Consider the following 16,431-nt stretch of genomic DNA (forward strand, 5'->3'; position numbering starts at 1 on the left):
ATGAGTGAGTGGGACTGTTGACATTAGGTGTGTTGGATATGATCCAGAGGTGGTATTCAGCAGGTTCTGACCAATTCTGGAGAACCAATAGCGGAAATTTTGAGTAGTTCGGAGAACCAGTAAATACCACATTTGACTGGCCCTGCCCCCATCTATTCTCTAAGTCCCAGCGGATTGGGAGGGAATGGGGATTTTGCAGTAACCTTCCCCTGGAGTGGGGAGGGAATGGAGATTTTACAGCATCCTTCCCCCTGCCACGCCCACCAAGCCACGGCCACAGAACCGGTAGTAAAAAATGTTGAATCCCACCACTGATATGATCGCTGCCTTGTTTGCAAGCATAATAAAGATGGGATGCAAATGAATACATACATACCTTCCCTCTGAGATCAAAACTTTTTTTCCAGATGTGATGGGTCTGTCTCTTTCTGCAAGGGCAGACAGCTGGCAGAAAGCAAATTGTGAGTCTCATAAGACATTGACACGAAAACAGCCTGCGTTCACACGAGATACAAAACATACACCAATAAAAAAGCAAAATGAGTTCAATAGGACATTGTGTGAGTGCAACTATCAGGTTTATAACTGAGCAAGCTAAGTGCATTAAGCAAGCACAGCAAATGCTTTACACATTAGCTGTATGTGTACACCAGTGGTGGGTTGCAGTCGGAAGCAGCATCCACTGTACAGGAACGGTGCTTTGGAGGGCCCGCCCGCCTGCCCTCGTTCCTTACCGGTATTTGAAGGAAACGGGCCACCTGTGCACATGTGCGCAGCTTACGGCGCCTGCACGATGCTCCACCGAGAAGCTGAGGAGTCGCAGGCAGTGGGTGCGCATGGGCTCACAGGGCAAGTCCCCTTGGTGCACGCCCGGCTCCCGTTGCAGCGTACCGGTTGCAACAGGAGCCGAAACCCACTACTGCTGTACATCCAGTGACACTGTTGTTTGTAAAACAAAATTTATGACTAGCCATTATTTCTGAATTTGGCTATTATGGCTTATTCAATAAACCACAAACTGGGACCTTCATGATCTGTGCATATAGATAGGCATTTCTATAAGGCTTTTTCTTTTGACTGAAAACATTCTCTGAAGTACTAGATAATATTAAAAGTAAAGGTTCCCCTCGCACATATGTGCTAGTTGTTCCCGACTCTAGGGGGCGGTGCTCATCTCCATTTCAAAGCCGAAGAGCAAGCACTGTCCAAAGACATCTCCATGGTCATGTGGCCGGCATGACTCAACGCCGAAGGTGCACAGAACGCTGTTACCTTCCCCCAAAGGTGGTTCCTATTTTTCTACTTGCATTTTTTATGTGCTTTCGAACTGCTAGCTTGGCAGAAGCTCGGACAAATCACGGGAGCTCACTCCTTTACACGGCACTAGGGATTCGAACCGCTGAACTGCCGACCTTCTGATCAACGAGATCAGCGTCTTAGCCACTGAGCCACAGATAATATTAGACGTCTAGTTATTAATGTGTTCACACATTATTAATCTCTCATCACCTTTTTGAAAAATAAGCTAATAGTGGCAGTAAATTTTAAACTGCATCATCTTTAATTCCTAATAGGATTTATAAGCATTATCTTGACGAAGTCCAGAGCAAAACGCATTGCACAGGGGGAGTTATGCACAACGCCTATTTCTAATCTGAACATCCTATGAGACAACTTAAGCAGACATTAGATGCTTAGCCCCACAATGCATAGTTAGTACCACCCAAAACTGGAGATATGTAGGTTTACACGTAGTCCTCATTTAGTGACACTTGGGATGGGCAACATGGTTGTTAAGCAAAGCAGTCATTAACTGAAACTGAGATTATGATCTTATTTCAGCTTGGCTTGGCTTTACAGACCTGTGATGATCATAAATCTGAGGATTTGGAAATGGGAGTTAGGTTACTTTTCATCACTGTTATAACTGCAAACAGTCACTAAGCAAGGCAGTTGCTGCAGGAGGACTACCTATACATTCTTAATCCTCTATCTCGGACCGATTGCAAATGTTCTCTGTCCACATGCTTTTTCTGCCGCTAGGTGTCACCAGCAAGAACCTTTACTCCCTAAACAGAGGAACATCTGCTCTGCAGTCAAGAACAGCTGGCTAGCAAGGGGATGCAGACTCCATCTGAGACGCACACAGTACAGAGAGTCCTCGGCTTACGACCACAATTGAGCCCCAGATTTTCATTGCTAAGCAAGGCGGTTAAGTGAATTTTGCCCCATTTTATGACAGCTGCGAAAGGAATCACTGCAGTTAAGTTAGTCACACGGTTGTTAAGTCAATCTGGCCAGGGGTGGGCTTCAAAAAATTTAGCAAGGGGACTTCCGGTTTCGGCTGCTGATGGCGACGGGCAGGCTCTGCTCGCCCCGCGCTTTCCCGGTGGGCCCCTCACTCCTTGGGGGGCACAGGACGCCCCGTAGAGGCTCCTGCCGGAGGGGCGGCACCGCAGGGGATCCTCCGAGTCGGCAGCGGCCAGGGGGGGCCCGCATCGCCCCAGGCACTGGGGAGCATGATGGGGAGGCACTCCAGCGTTTTCGCTGCGAGGCAGCGGGAAGAATAAACATTCAGAAGGACGCGACTACGGTGCGGTGAGGCGGAATCCACTCTCCATTCCCTTTGTGTATTCGAAAGAAATTGCCAGCTATTTAAAATCTCCTTTCGGCTTGGTTTTGAGAAGCGCGGCTGGAGGGAGGGGGATTTCCCCCCCCCCCCGGACAGGTGGCTGTTAACTATTGTTGCTCTCGGCCCTTGTGGGAGGAGGTAGGGAGAGAGCCAATTAATGACACCACGCTCTTAGCAAAGGTGAATTTTGGATTTAAACTTATAATGGAATGATGATCTGGAAACTTTGGAAACTTTGAAACTTTTGTTATGCCTCCTAAGCCCGAAGCTGGCAGGGCAAGATGGCACACTTCCGTTGTCTTCATAAACAGTGAAAACTGACTCCACCTATAAAACTTCAGGCATCCGGTCTTTGTCTCCGTGCTACTCAGATAAATCTCTTGCTGTTTGTGACTTTTTGGACTCCATGGACTGAAAAACTCTACTCTATTGCCAGTGTGACTAGAAAAATCCTCTTCTGCCTGGACCTTTTGTCCCCTGAACGCTCTTGGCAGCTCTACCTCTCTGACTGATCATTCTCTGTATTGACTGAACTCTATAATGTCACGGAAAAAACCACCTCCTGGGAAACCTGGCTTTGCTGCCTCTGCCCCGGCATCTACAACATCCAGTCCAAGTACACAATCAACGATAACATCTCTGATGCAGCCCAAAACCACTGAGACTGAATTCCAACAAATGTTTCAACAAATTTTACAGGGACAAGAGGAGATTAAAAGACAACTAAAAGAGATGAAAGAAGAAATTAAAGAGAACCAGGACCAGATCAACAAAAACTCACAGAGACTGGATCTTTTGGAGGGTGGGACTGCTGAGATGAGGGAGGGGATGGAAGGGGTGCAGAAGGGGAACAAAGAACTTGACACCCAACAGATGAAAATAGAATTTGAGAGAATGTCCTTTTACCTTAGATTTCAAAATGTGGTGGAGACAGATGATGAAGATATAAGGGACATTATGACAAGTATTTTGGCTGAATACATTCAGAAAGAGAAACAACAGATGGGGTGGGAACTAGATTTGGTTTATAGAGTGAACTCAGCCTATGCTAGAACACACAACGTACCCAGGGAGGTACACATTAAATTTCTCAGAAAAATCACAAGAGATGAAATTCTGAGTGCACAAAGTGGGCAAGCTTTGAAATACCAAGATAGGGAAATAACCATTCTGAAACAGATCCCTAAGAAAGTGAGGGAGAAAAGAAAAAGCTATTCGCAATTAGCGAAGAAACTATACCAGAAGGGGGTCTGGTTCAGATGGTTGATGCCTGAAGGTATGCTAATATTCTGGGAGGACACAAGAGTTAGAATTAATACACCCATAGAGGCGCAGGCCTTTATAGAAAAAAATAAAGCACTCCTAGATAAATTAGATGATCCTACAACAGACATGCAGGACACGGGAGGGGCCGGAGCTCTGCTGGCGGGGGGAGAAGGGGCAATACCAAGAAAACTCAGATCACAAAAATGAGTAAGAAAATCCACTTGATATAAATTGATTGAAATTATTAACTGAATTTACATGCTGACTATATATTGTTATTTAGTATTGAATTTTTTGTAATTGTATTCCATGAGTATGGAGGGAGGGGACTCCTGCCGCACATTGCAACTGCCAAAATTTGTAACCTTTCCTTTACCCCTTTCCTATATTATTTTTTAAAAAACCAATAAAACTTTGTTTAAAAAAATTTTTTTTTAGCAAGGGGTCCTTTGCCCAGTTGCTAGGTGGGCGTGGCCACGTGGGCACGGCCTAGTCGGCCCATTGCACCACAGTGGGGAGGGGGCATTTTTGCCCTCCCTGGACTCAGAAGCTTTCCTTGAGCTTCTGGGAGAGTGAAAACAGCCTCCCCAGGCTCCGGAAGCCCTAAACGGGCCCATTCCTGACCTTCCCAAACTTCCGGTAGGCCTGTTTCTGAGCCTCCCTGAGCCTCCATGTCCGCCCTGCACTTACCTGCATCCAAAACGGGCCACTTGGGGACTCCTGGGAGGGGCGGGGTGGGCGTTGGGATTTGGGGGGTTCTCCGAACTGCACAGAATCTTACAATAGCAGAGTTGGAAGGGACCTTGGAGGTCTTCTAGTTCAACCCTCTGCCTAGGCAGGAAACCCTACACCACTTCAGACAAATGGCTATCCAACATCTTAAAAACTTCCAGTATCGGGGCATTCACAACTTCTGGAGTTCCACTGATTCATTGTTCTAACTGTCAGGAAATTTCTCCTCAGTTCTAAGTTGCTTCTCTCCTTGATTAGTTTCCACCCATTGCTTCTTGTCCTACCCTCAGGTGCTTTGAGTTCACAATGGAAGTCTTGGTGGAGAAGTCGTGAGTGGTAAATTTTCTTTTGGACTTTGCTGCTGGGATGTTCTGCCTCAGGTGTCTTGGAGAATAGTTTGACTTCCTCTTCTTTGTGGCAACCTGAGATATGGGAACACTGCTATCATGTCATCCCTAGTCCTTCTTTTCATTAAACTAGACATACCCAGTTCCTGCAACTGTTCTTCATCTGTTTTAACCTCCAGTCCCCTAATCCTCTTTGTTGCTCTTCTCTGTACTCTTTCTAGAGTCTCCACATCTTTTCTACATCGTGGCGACCAAAACTGGATGCAGTATTCCAATTAAGGAGACAAGCAACTTAGAACGGAAGAGAAATTTCCTGACAGTGAGAACAATTAATCAGTGGAACAATGTGTTTCCAGAAGTTGTGAATGCTCCAACACTGGACATTTTTAAGATGTTGGATAACCATTTGTCTGAAGTGGTGTAGGGTTTCCTGTCTAAGCAGGGGGTTGGACCAGAAGACCTTCAAGGTCCCTTCCAACTATATTCTATTCTATTCTATTCTATTCTATTCTATTCTATTCTATTCCATTCCATTCCATTCTAAATTCTATTAAATTCTGTAGCTCTGCTTACCTGTGTGTGTTATGGGTATAATTTCATTAAGGTCTTCAAAGAAAAACCAGAAAGTCCAGTTGCCTTTTGAAAAAGCATCTTTGGGACAACCAAGACTTGGATGTCTGAGAATCTCCATAGACTTTGGCGTAAAACTGATGAGGATCATGCCAGTTTCAAGCAGCAGGTTCAAGTTTTCAAAAGTGCTAATTAACTAATGGGGGAAAGTGAAGCAGTTTAGGAAGCAAAAACTTTGTCCAAGCAATCTGTCCCCTCTGCAAGAGAGAAGAGAGAAGAAAATACGCACACAAAAAAGGCATGTTAGGCAATGAGGCACACTAGGAAATCATGTAATAATTTTATTTGACTCCCAGTGGGAAAGAGATGGGCACAGAGGACACTGACGTCCTTTTGCTGAAAAGGGCAATTTGTAGCCACAAAATGAAAGTACTAGTGTTTGCACAACACAACAATAGGTTACATAAATGGCAAATTAATTGGACCCCAACAGAGCAGGTATATAAATATCTTGCAGTGCAGTTGCAGGTTTATCTTGGGAGTGCAGGTTTCTCTTATCAGGCAAATGTAGCCCAACGTAACTCCACGGCCATTTTAAGATTCTTCTGTTTAAAAGTGGCACATTTTATTCTTGGAGCTTGCAAGGTTTTTCTTGCCTTCAGTTCCTTCATGGTATTGCCATCTGCTGGCTGGGGGATTGTGGGAATCAAGCCATCTGTCTTAGAACGTGACATAATAAGAGTTGGAGGAACCTTGAAGGTCATCTAGTCCAACCTCCTGCTCAGGCAGGAGACACTATACCAGTGATGGCGAACCAATGGCACACAGAGCCATTTCTGAGGGCATGTGAGGCGTTGCCCTGTCAGCAGCTGAATTTGGCCTTGATTTTTGGCCTTTTTTCGCCTTCCGGAGGCTTCCCCGAAGCCTCTAGAGCAGGGGTGTCCAAACTTGGCAACTTTAAGACTTGTCGACTTCAACTCGTTGAAGTCCACAAGTCTTAAAGTTGCCAAGTTTGGACACCCCTGCTCTAGAGAGTGAAGAACCGCCCAATGCACATACTGGAGGGAGAAAAACAGCCCAACCCAATTCCCAAACTTCCGGTTTGCATGTTGGGCAGTTTTTCTCCCTCCGGAGGGCGAAAAACACCCGAATGAGCAAACCAGAAGTCGGTATAGCAGCTATACCATTTCAGCAGTGGTGAAATTCACATTTTTTTTTACTAACCCACTGGTTCTGTGGGCATGGCTTGGTGGGCGTGGCAGGAGGAGGATACTGCAAAATCCCCATTCCCTCCCCACTCTGGGGCCAGCCAGAGGTGGCGATTGCCAGTTCTCTGAACTACTCTAAATTTTCGCTACCGGTTCTCCACAAGCTGTCAGAGCCTGCTGAATTTCACCCCTGCATTTCAGGCTTTTGTTTCTTCCGAAATGCCTCCAGCAATGGAACACCCACAACTTCTCAACAAGTTGAGTTGTTCCATTGGTTGATTGCTCTCACCGTTAGAAAATTTCTCCTTCGTTCTAGGTTGCTTCTCTCCTTGGTTAGTTTCCATCCATTGGTTCTTATCTTGCCTTTTGGTGTTTTGTAAAATACTTTGACCCCCTTTGTCTTGTGACATTTATGTCAGTGGCCGTGTCCCGGGGTTGCACGATCCCCTTTTGACAAGCAAAGTCCACAGGGAAACTAGATTCACTCCACAACAGTCTTACTAGTGTTAACAACTGCAGCGATTCACTTAAACCAACGTGGCCAAGAAAAGTCGTAAAACGAGGCAAAACTCACTTAACAAATGTCTCATTCGGCCACATACATTTCGGGCTCAACTGTGGTTGTAAGAGGAATAGTACCTGTACCTATCTCAGCAGAGTGAACAGCAGAGAACAAAGCTTTAACCTTTCCAGATGAAATTGGGAAAAAAGAATTCTAAAACGAGGATCGGTTGTTTGTCATCGCAGATCTGGCTCTGCAGTCGGTGCTTTCTCCGATCCAATTACACGATGCCACGACTCCGTTGATTGAGATTTAATACACAGCATTCCTGGGAGTCCGTATTTTACAGACCGAGGAAACACAGGGGCAAGCCAAAGGCCTCTCCAGGAGCTGTAGGCAGTCCTTGACTTACAACCGGTCGCATAATGGCGGTTCAACGTTACGATGGGCTGCGTGGATCTAGAATGAATTGGTGCAACGAGTTGCCTCCAGAAGTTGTGAATGCACCAACACTGGGAGTTTTTTAAGAAGAGACTGGACAACCATTTGTCTGAACTGGTCTAGGGTTTCCTGCCTAAGCAGGGGGTTGGACTAGAAGACCTCCAAGGTCCCTTCCAACTCTATTATTCCATTCGTAGAAGCCCCTCAACTATAGGAACACCCCTAGTCGTGTCTCCCCTATCCTGAAGCTATGAAGTTTTGAGAAATACCGCTGCTCCGAAGGGCTACAGATTCCCCATCATTCACCGGCCGATACAATTTCCCAGAAATGAGGTTTTCATTTGCCTCCAGGCAGGGCTCTTCTGCAAGCGATCAGCCGCTTTCCATTCATCCTGCGAGGCACCATCCAGCAGAGGCCAGGTGCTCAGAATCCAGCCATTTCTCAAGCATGACCTATTCATTCATTCATTGATTCATTCATTCCCTTTTCCAGCACCCCCGCCCCAATCCCGCGCTTTCCCTCGCTACGCTGCCCCTCCCTCGCCTCGCTCTCTTTCATTCATCTTTTCCTCCATTCACGCCCTGTCCCCCGCCGGGCCTATTTCGCTCCGCCCCCCGCTCTCTCTCCTGCTCCTCGGATTGGCTGTTCGCTCTTCTTGACTGGCGGGCGCGGGACTCAAGAAAGGAGGCGGGCCTTCACGGGAAGCCACGCCCTCCCCCCCACCCTACGCCCGCGTTCCGCAGAAGAGAAGAAGCGCCAGGCGGCAAGAGGAGGGCCCACCGGGCCTATGTTAGCTCCGCCCCTCGCTCTCCGCCTGCTCCTCGGATTGGCTCTTCGCCTTCCTTGGCTGGCGAGCGGGCGGGCGCGGGAGGGCACCCTCGCCTCAGGGAAAGAGGCGGGTCTTCACGGGCAGCCACGCCCTCAACTTCCCCCTCCCCACACGCCCGCGTTCCGCAGCAGAGAGGTGGGGGAAAGAAGCGCATGCGCCTGTCTTGTGGGCGGCGCCAGGCGGCAAGAGGCGGGGAGGAGTCTCTAGTCGGCCGCTGCCTGGAGACGCGGGCGGGTAGGTGGGCGGCGCGCGCATGCTCCTCCCTCCTCCTCCTCTTTCCCCCTCCCTCCTTTCTCCCTCTCTTTCCTTCCTTCCCCCGCACACAGGAGTTGAGGGCGGGGGAGGCTTCCTTCCTCTTTTATGTAGCCCACCCCCAAGGCTGAACCAAACGAGGCTGGGGTGGGGTTGCCTGAAAGGCTGTGGGAGGGGGTTGGGAGCGGCCAATTTGAGGGGGGGGGGTGTCTGTTCCTTGGGGGGGGTCAGTATTGGGAAAGGTGGTGGTGGGGAGGGGCAACCCCTTCGTTCCCTGGGTGCGTGGGGGTCACTTTCCTCCTTTTGTCCTGCTGGGGTGAGGATCAAAGGCTGAGGTCCCAAGCTGGGACTTGGGGAGCCTCAGAAGGGGGCTTCTCTTAAGGGGAGGGGGCTCACAGCCCTGTTGAAAAGCCCCCACTGATTTGGGGGTTCCCCCAGAGGCCTGGGAGGGAGGGAGCAAGGGGGGGCGCTGCCTGGGTCTGCCTGGGTGGGGTGGGGGGCTCTAAGTCCTTCTGGAAACGAAGCCCAAAGGGGTGGGAGATCCCTGCAGACCACCCCTACCCCAACTGTTGGCATCCTCGTCCTCCAGCTCCAAGGCTGCCCTCGGGCTCTTTGGCGTTGCCCTCAGGGTGCCTGGATTAAGCCGGGTGCCATCTGGGATCCAGGAAGAGGCCGCGGAGGGGAGGGGGGGACGCTTTGCAGGTGTAACCTTTGCCAACCTGCCGTGGGTCAACCAACCGGCGGCTTGTCCGGCATTGTCATCCAGGCAAATGGAGAAACGCTTCTTTCAAAGCTGTGGGACAACCTTGAAGGAGGAGGTGGAGCAGGGTATCTGCTGAGAACCGAAAGAGGAAGTCCTGCCTGGAGGTTATCTTCTCAAGTCAGCCGCCCCTGGTTATGTAGAAGAGGGAGTAGGGAAGCCTTGGCTGCGTGGCTGTGCTTGGCTCTCCTCTTCCTCCCCAGTCGCATGGCCAGAGAGTCTCCTTTCAAGCACTGAGGAAGGAAAGGGTCTTCCTCCCTTTAAATCTCCCCCCACCCCCTCCTTTATTTCTTTCCACTTCTACGGAGCCAGCTTTGATCTGCAATGACAGGGAAATCCGTGCGGGATGTGGACAGATACCAGGCTGTCCTTACCAACCTGCTGCTGGAAGAAGAGAACAAATACTGTGCAGACTGCCAGGCGAAAGGTAACCTGCGTGGTTTGTAAATGTTGAGAGTGTGGCGTGTGTGTTTGTTGCGTGTGTATGTGTGTGTGTATCTGACTGTCTGTCTCTCTGTCTCTGGGGCCAGAATGGTCTTTGAATATGGTCTTCCCCGTAGAAAGATAGATATGACTGAGCGTGTGTATACTGACTGGCGTATTTTTTGTGTGTGTTGAAAGGTGAGCATTTGCCGGTAGCAAGAAATAACGCAAACTCCCACACAGGTAAGCTTTTGCTTTGTGTAAGCAGCACCGTTAGCATTGGTTCTAGCCACCAGCAAGCTTTGTGCATTTCAGGTTGTCTTCCTTGAACCCAGTCAAGGTCTGTTCCAACCCTCTACTGCAACAGTATGCAATGCAGGTTCTTTCCTGGGAAATATTTGCTGTGAAGGATCTGCGGCTGGGCAGGTTGGGGTTGAGAATTAGAGCGGGCAGCGAAATAGAAAGGTTGCTGGCTTTCCTGAAGAAACCCGTTTGTCATTTAGGGGATGCTTGCTTGCAGTTTGTTACGTAATGCCGTCAAAAGTTGGCAGCAGTCGTGGTTACAGGTATTCTACCCAGAGAAAGCAAATAGGAATTGAATACTTGGCTTTACCTTTGGTTCACATGTAGAGAAGCATCAGAAAAGAAATGGGTAGGTTGAACGTAGCAAATATTTGATGCAGTCAAAAATAAAAATCAGCTTTGGGTTTCAAACTTTTTTTTGCCTATAGCTGTTTGTCTTTGCTTTAAAAAAAAATCCAACTTCCTATCCAGAAATGGCATACTTTTCTAGTTGGCATGGTTGCAGGCAAGTTGGGAAACTTTACACCTAAAAAACGCTGGCTTTATTGCAGGGGTGTCCAAACTTGGGAACTTTAAGACTTGTGGACTTCAACTCCCAGAATTCCCCAGCCAGCATGGCTGGCTGGGGAATTCTGGGAGTTGAAGTCCACAAGTCTTAAAGTTCCCAAGTTTGGACACCCCTGCTTTATTGTTTTCAAACTAATTGTGATTTTCAAAATGTATATGAAGAGAGTCTCAGGAAGGCCAATTAAAGAGACTGACCCTAAGCAGTTTTTTAGAAGATGTGAAGAGTTTAGTCATGATATAATTGCTCTACCCCGGGGTCAGAAGAATGAAACATTTGAAGAATGGAATTGTTGTTTGTTAGTTGGTTGGTTTATTTGGCTTCTTGCATATATTGGCTTGTTTGCTTGAGTTGGCTGGTGATGGCTTGCTTTTGCATTTACTGTTTAGGGAGGCACACCTGCTCCTTGCTAGTGACTCTTGTCTGCATACTCATGGTCAGGTTTGTGACTCAGAAGGCCAAATACAGAGATTTTTGCCTCCATCTATGAAGAAAAATATAGGTGACGTACAGCAGTTCAAAGTCCAGTAAAATTATATGCATATTGGAGCAAACTTACTTGGAAGTCAAGTAGCACATTAAACACGCTATGCAAACTCTATGAATTCAGTTTACAAAGCAGTACCTGCTTTTGAACATGGCAAATAATTGGTTTTAAGTCTTACCTTAAGTCAATTTTTAACTAAACTTCCACAATATATATCTCTGGCTCCCCATATAATGCTGTTTTCATCTTTTGTCCTAAAAGGGAACTGGGGGGAAAAAAAATAAACTTCCTACTCTCTTCAGGGCCATTTGCTTGTTATCAGTTGCTAGGTTTCAAATGATCAGAAAAAATCTGGTAGCTCCTGTTTCAACCAGCCAGTAAATGTTATTAAACCACCTAAGTTTTTCTTTTTTCTTTTGAGCTGCAGCTCACTTTATGAGATGCATAAATGGGTTGTAGATACAGGTTGTGGTTATGTAGAGTCAAATGCTTGAGATAGGCGTTCATAGGAATTCGGTAACTGTGTATGTGTGTCTGTCTTCTAGAATATCTCATAGATACTCTAGCCATCTGATAAGATGAGAAGAGGCTCACCAAAGCTTTAGCCTTTTAGTAATTGAATAAACATTTGTTAGAAAAGATGCTGTCCCAGACTTCTTTGGGGTTTTTGTTTTTTTTGCTACTATAGGCTTTCTTCCTACAATAGGTTGCAAATGGTAGAGCAAATAGCTTTAGCAGTTGAATTGCAGGATTAGGTACAAGAGATACCAGATTTGAGTTTCTGGTAGAGATAACCTTTTATTGCCTCATTAAAGGAATAATTGTTTTTTTTTTTAAAAAAAGGCAGATTCCTTTATGGATAGGTCAGCACTAGAGAGACTCTAAATGCCAGCATTGCGGAATGCTTTGTTTTGCCTCTTTGATGGCTCATTTGCCATTCCTCTTCCTGTTCTTTTTATCAAAGGGTCCCATTCCTGGAAAAAAAAGTTTCTTGACTTCGTTTGCATGTTTTCCTGTGTATTTGTGGTGCTGACTATCCTAGCCTTCCTCTGCTGAAAGGTTGGATGACATTTGCAGGATATAGAATAGCAGAGATGGAAGTGTTCTGCGCAAGCAGGAGACTCTATCGCAGGGATGACTAACCTTTTCCGGACCGAGTGCCCAAAGCGCACGCACAAATGCATGCATGAACCCCCAAAATGCCAGGCGTGTGTGGCCCCTGCATGCACACCCATATGCCCCTGCCCCTTGCGCATATGTGGCAGAGACCTGAAGACCAGCTGGCTGGCGGGAGGAGTGCATGTATGTGCGGCAGAGGTGATCTGGGCCAACGGCTCATGTGCCCACAGAGAGGGCGCTACGCGTGCCTTGGTTCGCCAACACGGCCCTATAGCATTCGGGACAAATGGCTGTCTGGTTTCTTCTTAAAAACCTCCAGTGATGAATCCTTCCAACTTCCAGAAGCCAGCCATTCCTCTGATTATTTGTTTTAACTGCCAGGAAATTTCTCCTTAATTCTGCCTAGGTTGGATCACTCTTTGATAAACTTCCATCCCTTATTTCTTGTCCTGCCCTCAGGTGCTTTGGAGAATAGGTGAACCCCCTTTTGTCTGTGACAGCCCCTCAAAAATTGGAAAACTGCTATCATGTCAACCCTGGTCCATCTCTTCCTTAGACCGGATTTCTATGAAGCTTCCCTGGGAAGCTAAACTTTGCTTTTGTGACACTTAGCTAGAAATGCTTGCTAAATATTCCCTGAAGTTTATTTTAAAACCAGAGTGGGTCTGGAATTGCACTTTTAGTTTAATGTAAAACTCATGTTATTAAAATGAGAAATAAAAATAGATCATAATTTTAAATCCAAACTATCCAGAGTGTACAAATTATACTTTTTATCGCAGCAGATATTTAAGAGCATAATCAAGGAACACGGGAAAACAAACAAAAACTTTTTAAAAAGTGATTTACCAGCAGAAGAGTGAATAAAAATAAAGACATGGTAAACAGTAAATCAGTCAGCTATGCAGGCACTTACCTGTCCATCTTCAAGCTGAAGGTGGGGTCAATGTTCTTAAATAGTTTAATGGAGAATGGTGAACTGGACGGGAAAAAATTGAAGTATTATTAAAATAGTGCTGGATATTAAAATGTCCTATATTTAAAACTATAGAGCAATATTAAAATTGAGTAAACATGCAATAAATGCCCATCATAGAATGTATACTATGAATCACAGATAAAAATTTAGTCTAAGCCAAAAAATCTACCCTTATTTAGAAAAACATAGGCATTAAAAGTCTTATGTTAAGAGAAATTCAAACCCAGAGGTGGTACAAGCCCATATGCAGAATTATTCATGACTAATGTTCAAGTTAAATTAAATTCTGTGTCAAATTTCCTATTCAAATACTGTACCTTTTTGCTTTATTTTTACATTGTGTCTATTCCTAGAACTTAATTTGCCATTTTGCTGCAGAGGGGAGTATATGTGAGCATATAGCATCTGGGTCAATGTTATCATATATATATAAATCAGCTTAGTATCATTCTTCATGAGAATATAAGGTTTGGTAATATTTAATAGAAAAACAGCTGGTTGGAAAGAGAATTCAACTTAAAAAATTAATGATAAATCATCTTCCAGAATTTTTGAACTCTACAGCATTGCCACCAAATATGAAACAATTATGTATTTTCAATTCTTTTTTAAGAAAATGAGTTTTCTTTTTTTTAAAAAAGAAAGCACCTGAGAGGAAGACCAGAAGTAACAACTGGAAACTTATCAGAGAGCTCCAACATAGAACTAAGGATAAATTTACTGACACTGAGAACAATTAATCAATGGACCGGCTTGCCTTCAGAAATTATGAATGCTCCATCACTGGAGATTTTCAAGAAGAGATTGGATAGCCACTTGTCCGGAATGGGATAGGCCAGTCTCCTGCTTGGAAAGGGGGTTGGACTAGAAGACCTCCAAGGTCCCTTCCAACTTGGTTATTATGTATTTTGAGTTGTATTTGTTTTAGCAAAAGGTGGTGGAATAATATGCCAGTATAAAACATCTTATTCCATTTTTCCTTAGGGATAATATCTGCAGTACATTTAAGTACTAGCGCCATTCCAATTACAGCACGCAAATTGTCCTGTTTAAATTCTGCATTCATTTAATCAAATAAAATGATTTCTGAGTACCGCTAGCATTTCACTAACAATTTAGAATAAGCTCCAATAAATGTTTTTGAGTTTTATGTTATAAGCTTTGTTTTTGGAACAGGGCCGTTTCTTTGGATATGTTTTAGCCATTTAGTTAAACAATTTATATGGTACTTCATCGCAGATGCATATCTTACATTAAAAGTAAATTAAATTGGAAATAATAAAAAAGAACAATATTAGCTAAATATAACCTACGGTGTTGAGTCCTTTAAGGTAGTCCTGACCCAGTCAAGACTGACGGGGGGGGGGGGGAGAGAGAGAGAGAGGTCGTTGAAGTTTTGATTTCTCGGCGATTCTTTGCAATGAGTTTTGAGCATTCCGGGGATCCATCAAGTGGATTTGTTTGTTTCTAGTTGCACAATAATAGTGAAACTGAACAGCTTAGCCAATACTTCCGGTAGCCAGAGTTTGTCACCTCAAATACTCTGTAAACAGTTGCATTGTTCTGGCTAGCCTTGTAGTCCATTTCATGAGGTTTGAAAACATCTGGGTTAAAGAGTTCATTAAACTTCAGTTGGAAAATTATATAATGTGGATATAAAATATGACATGTTTCCTCCATTCCACATCCATTAGTTCACAGTGGAAACTGCAGAAATCCAAACTCCTGCTACATTACAGCCCTTTGCTAATATAAAAATAGTTTTCAGAGTTTACGTTTTGAGAGCCAGTTTGGTATTTTGCCCGCTAAAGGCATCAGGCTTAGAAAAACCAGGAATTGTGAATTCTAGTCCCACCGGGGGCCAATTACTCTCTCAGCCCTAGGAAGGAGACGTGGGCCAAACTTTTCTGGAAAATCTTACCAAGAAAACATCAGGGGCTTTCCAGCAGAGGTGGTCTTCAGCAGGTTCTGACCAGTTCTGGAAAAACTGTAGCGAAAATTTTGAATAGTTTGGAGAATTGGCAAATGCCACCTCTGACTGGTCCTGCCCCCATCTATTCTCTGCCTCCCGAGTCCCACCTGATCGGGAGGGAATGGGGATTTTGCAGTAACCCATGCCCACAGAACCAGCAATAAAAAAATTTGAATCCCACCACTGCTTTCTAGGCAGTCTCTGATAATCAGACATGATTGAAGGGAAGAGGGGGGGAAATTTGGAAGGAGAGTTGGGGAAAAAATACTTGGGTACTATCTTGACTAAACCATCCTTCGTTCTCCTTGTAATCATCAATAAAACAGTTGCCAGCATCTTTTTTTTTTAACATTAAAATGATTTCATGTCTGATAATTGGGCTGGAGAAGGATATGCCTGGAAGCAGGCATGATTTAGATATCCTTTTCATTGACAGACATTCAGTGTTACCTTCCCTTGTCATATCTCACATTTACTGGTTGATAAGATTAGACAAAAGCTGTCCATTGTAGGTTTTCTTCCTTGCTTTACAGGTAGTCCTTGATTTACGACTACAACAGAGTCCAAAATTTCCATTGCTAAGCAAGAGAGTTGTTTAGTGAGTCTTGCCCAATTTTACAATCTTTCTTGTCACAGTTGTTAAGTGAGTCACTGCAGTTGTTGAGTTAGTAACCCGATTGTTAAGTGAATCTGGCTTCCCCATTGGCTTCGCTTGTCTCAAAAGGGGATCACACGATCTCCAGACATATGCAACTGTCATAAATATCTGCCAGTTGCCAAATGTCTGGATTTTGATCATGTGACCATCAATGTTCCCTCTAAGGTGCGCGGCTGCACGGCCGCGCATGTGGCAAGAAAATACCGCACAGCAGTTTTCAACTGCCGCGCAGTGATTTCTATTGCCAGAGGCTCCAGAAGCTGGGGAGGTCCTTTGCAGGCAGCTAGAACTGGCCGCCCGCAAAGGACCTCCCTGGACTTGTCTTGATGAGCATGGAGCGACTGAGGGTAGTTGTGAAGCCCCAAAGCCCCCGCCGCCACCGGAA

The 16,431-nt window shown here is 45.5% G+C and overlaps 1 protein-coding gene across 2 annotated transcripts in view; it reads left to right on the forward strand.

Annotated features, from left to right (window-relative positions):
- Window positions 1–8,656: 8,656 nt before the first annotated feature.
- SMAP2 (small ArfGAP2) overlaps window positions 8,657–16,431 on the forward strand; it is a 53,285-nt gene continuing 45,510 nt past the window's right edge. The window contains exons 1-2 of one of the 2 annotated variants that reach the window (XM_081962658.1): window positions 8,657–8,762; window positions 9,853–9,967. In XM_081962658.1, the coding sequence (XP_081818784.1) occupies window positions 9,865–9,967 (103 nt within the window). In that variant the 5' untranslated portion in view covers window positions 8,657–8,762; window positions 9,853–9,864. Of the gene's footprint in view, window positions 8,763–9,314; window positions 9,968–16,431 lie in introns of those variants that run through there. The other variant, XM_081962657.1, reaches the window with a different exon arrangement.

This window comes from Natrix helvetica, assembly GCF_964273705.1.
Source record: "Natrix helvetica genome assembly, chromosome: 9".
NCBI classification, from domain to species: Eukaryota; Metazoa; Chordata; class Lepidosauria; order Squamata; family Natricidae; genus Natrix; species Natrix helvetica.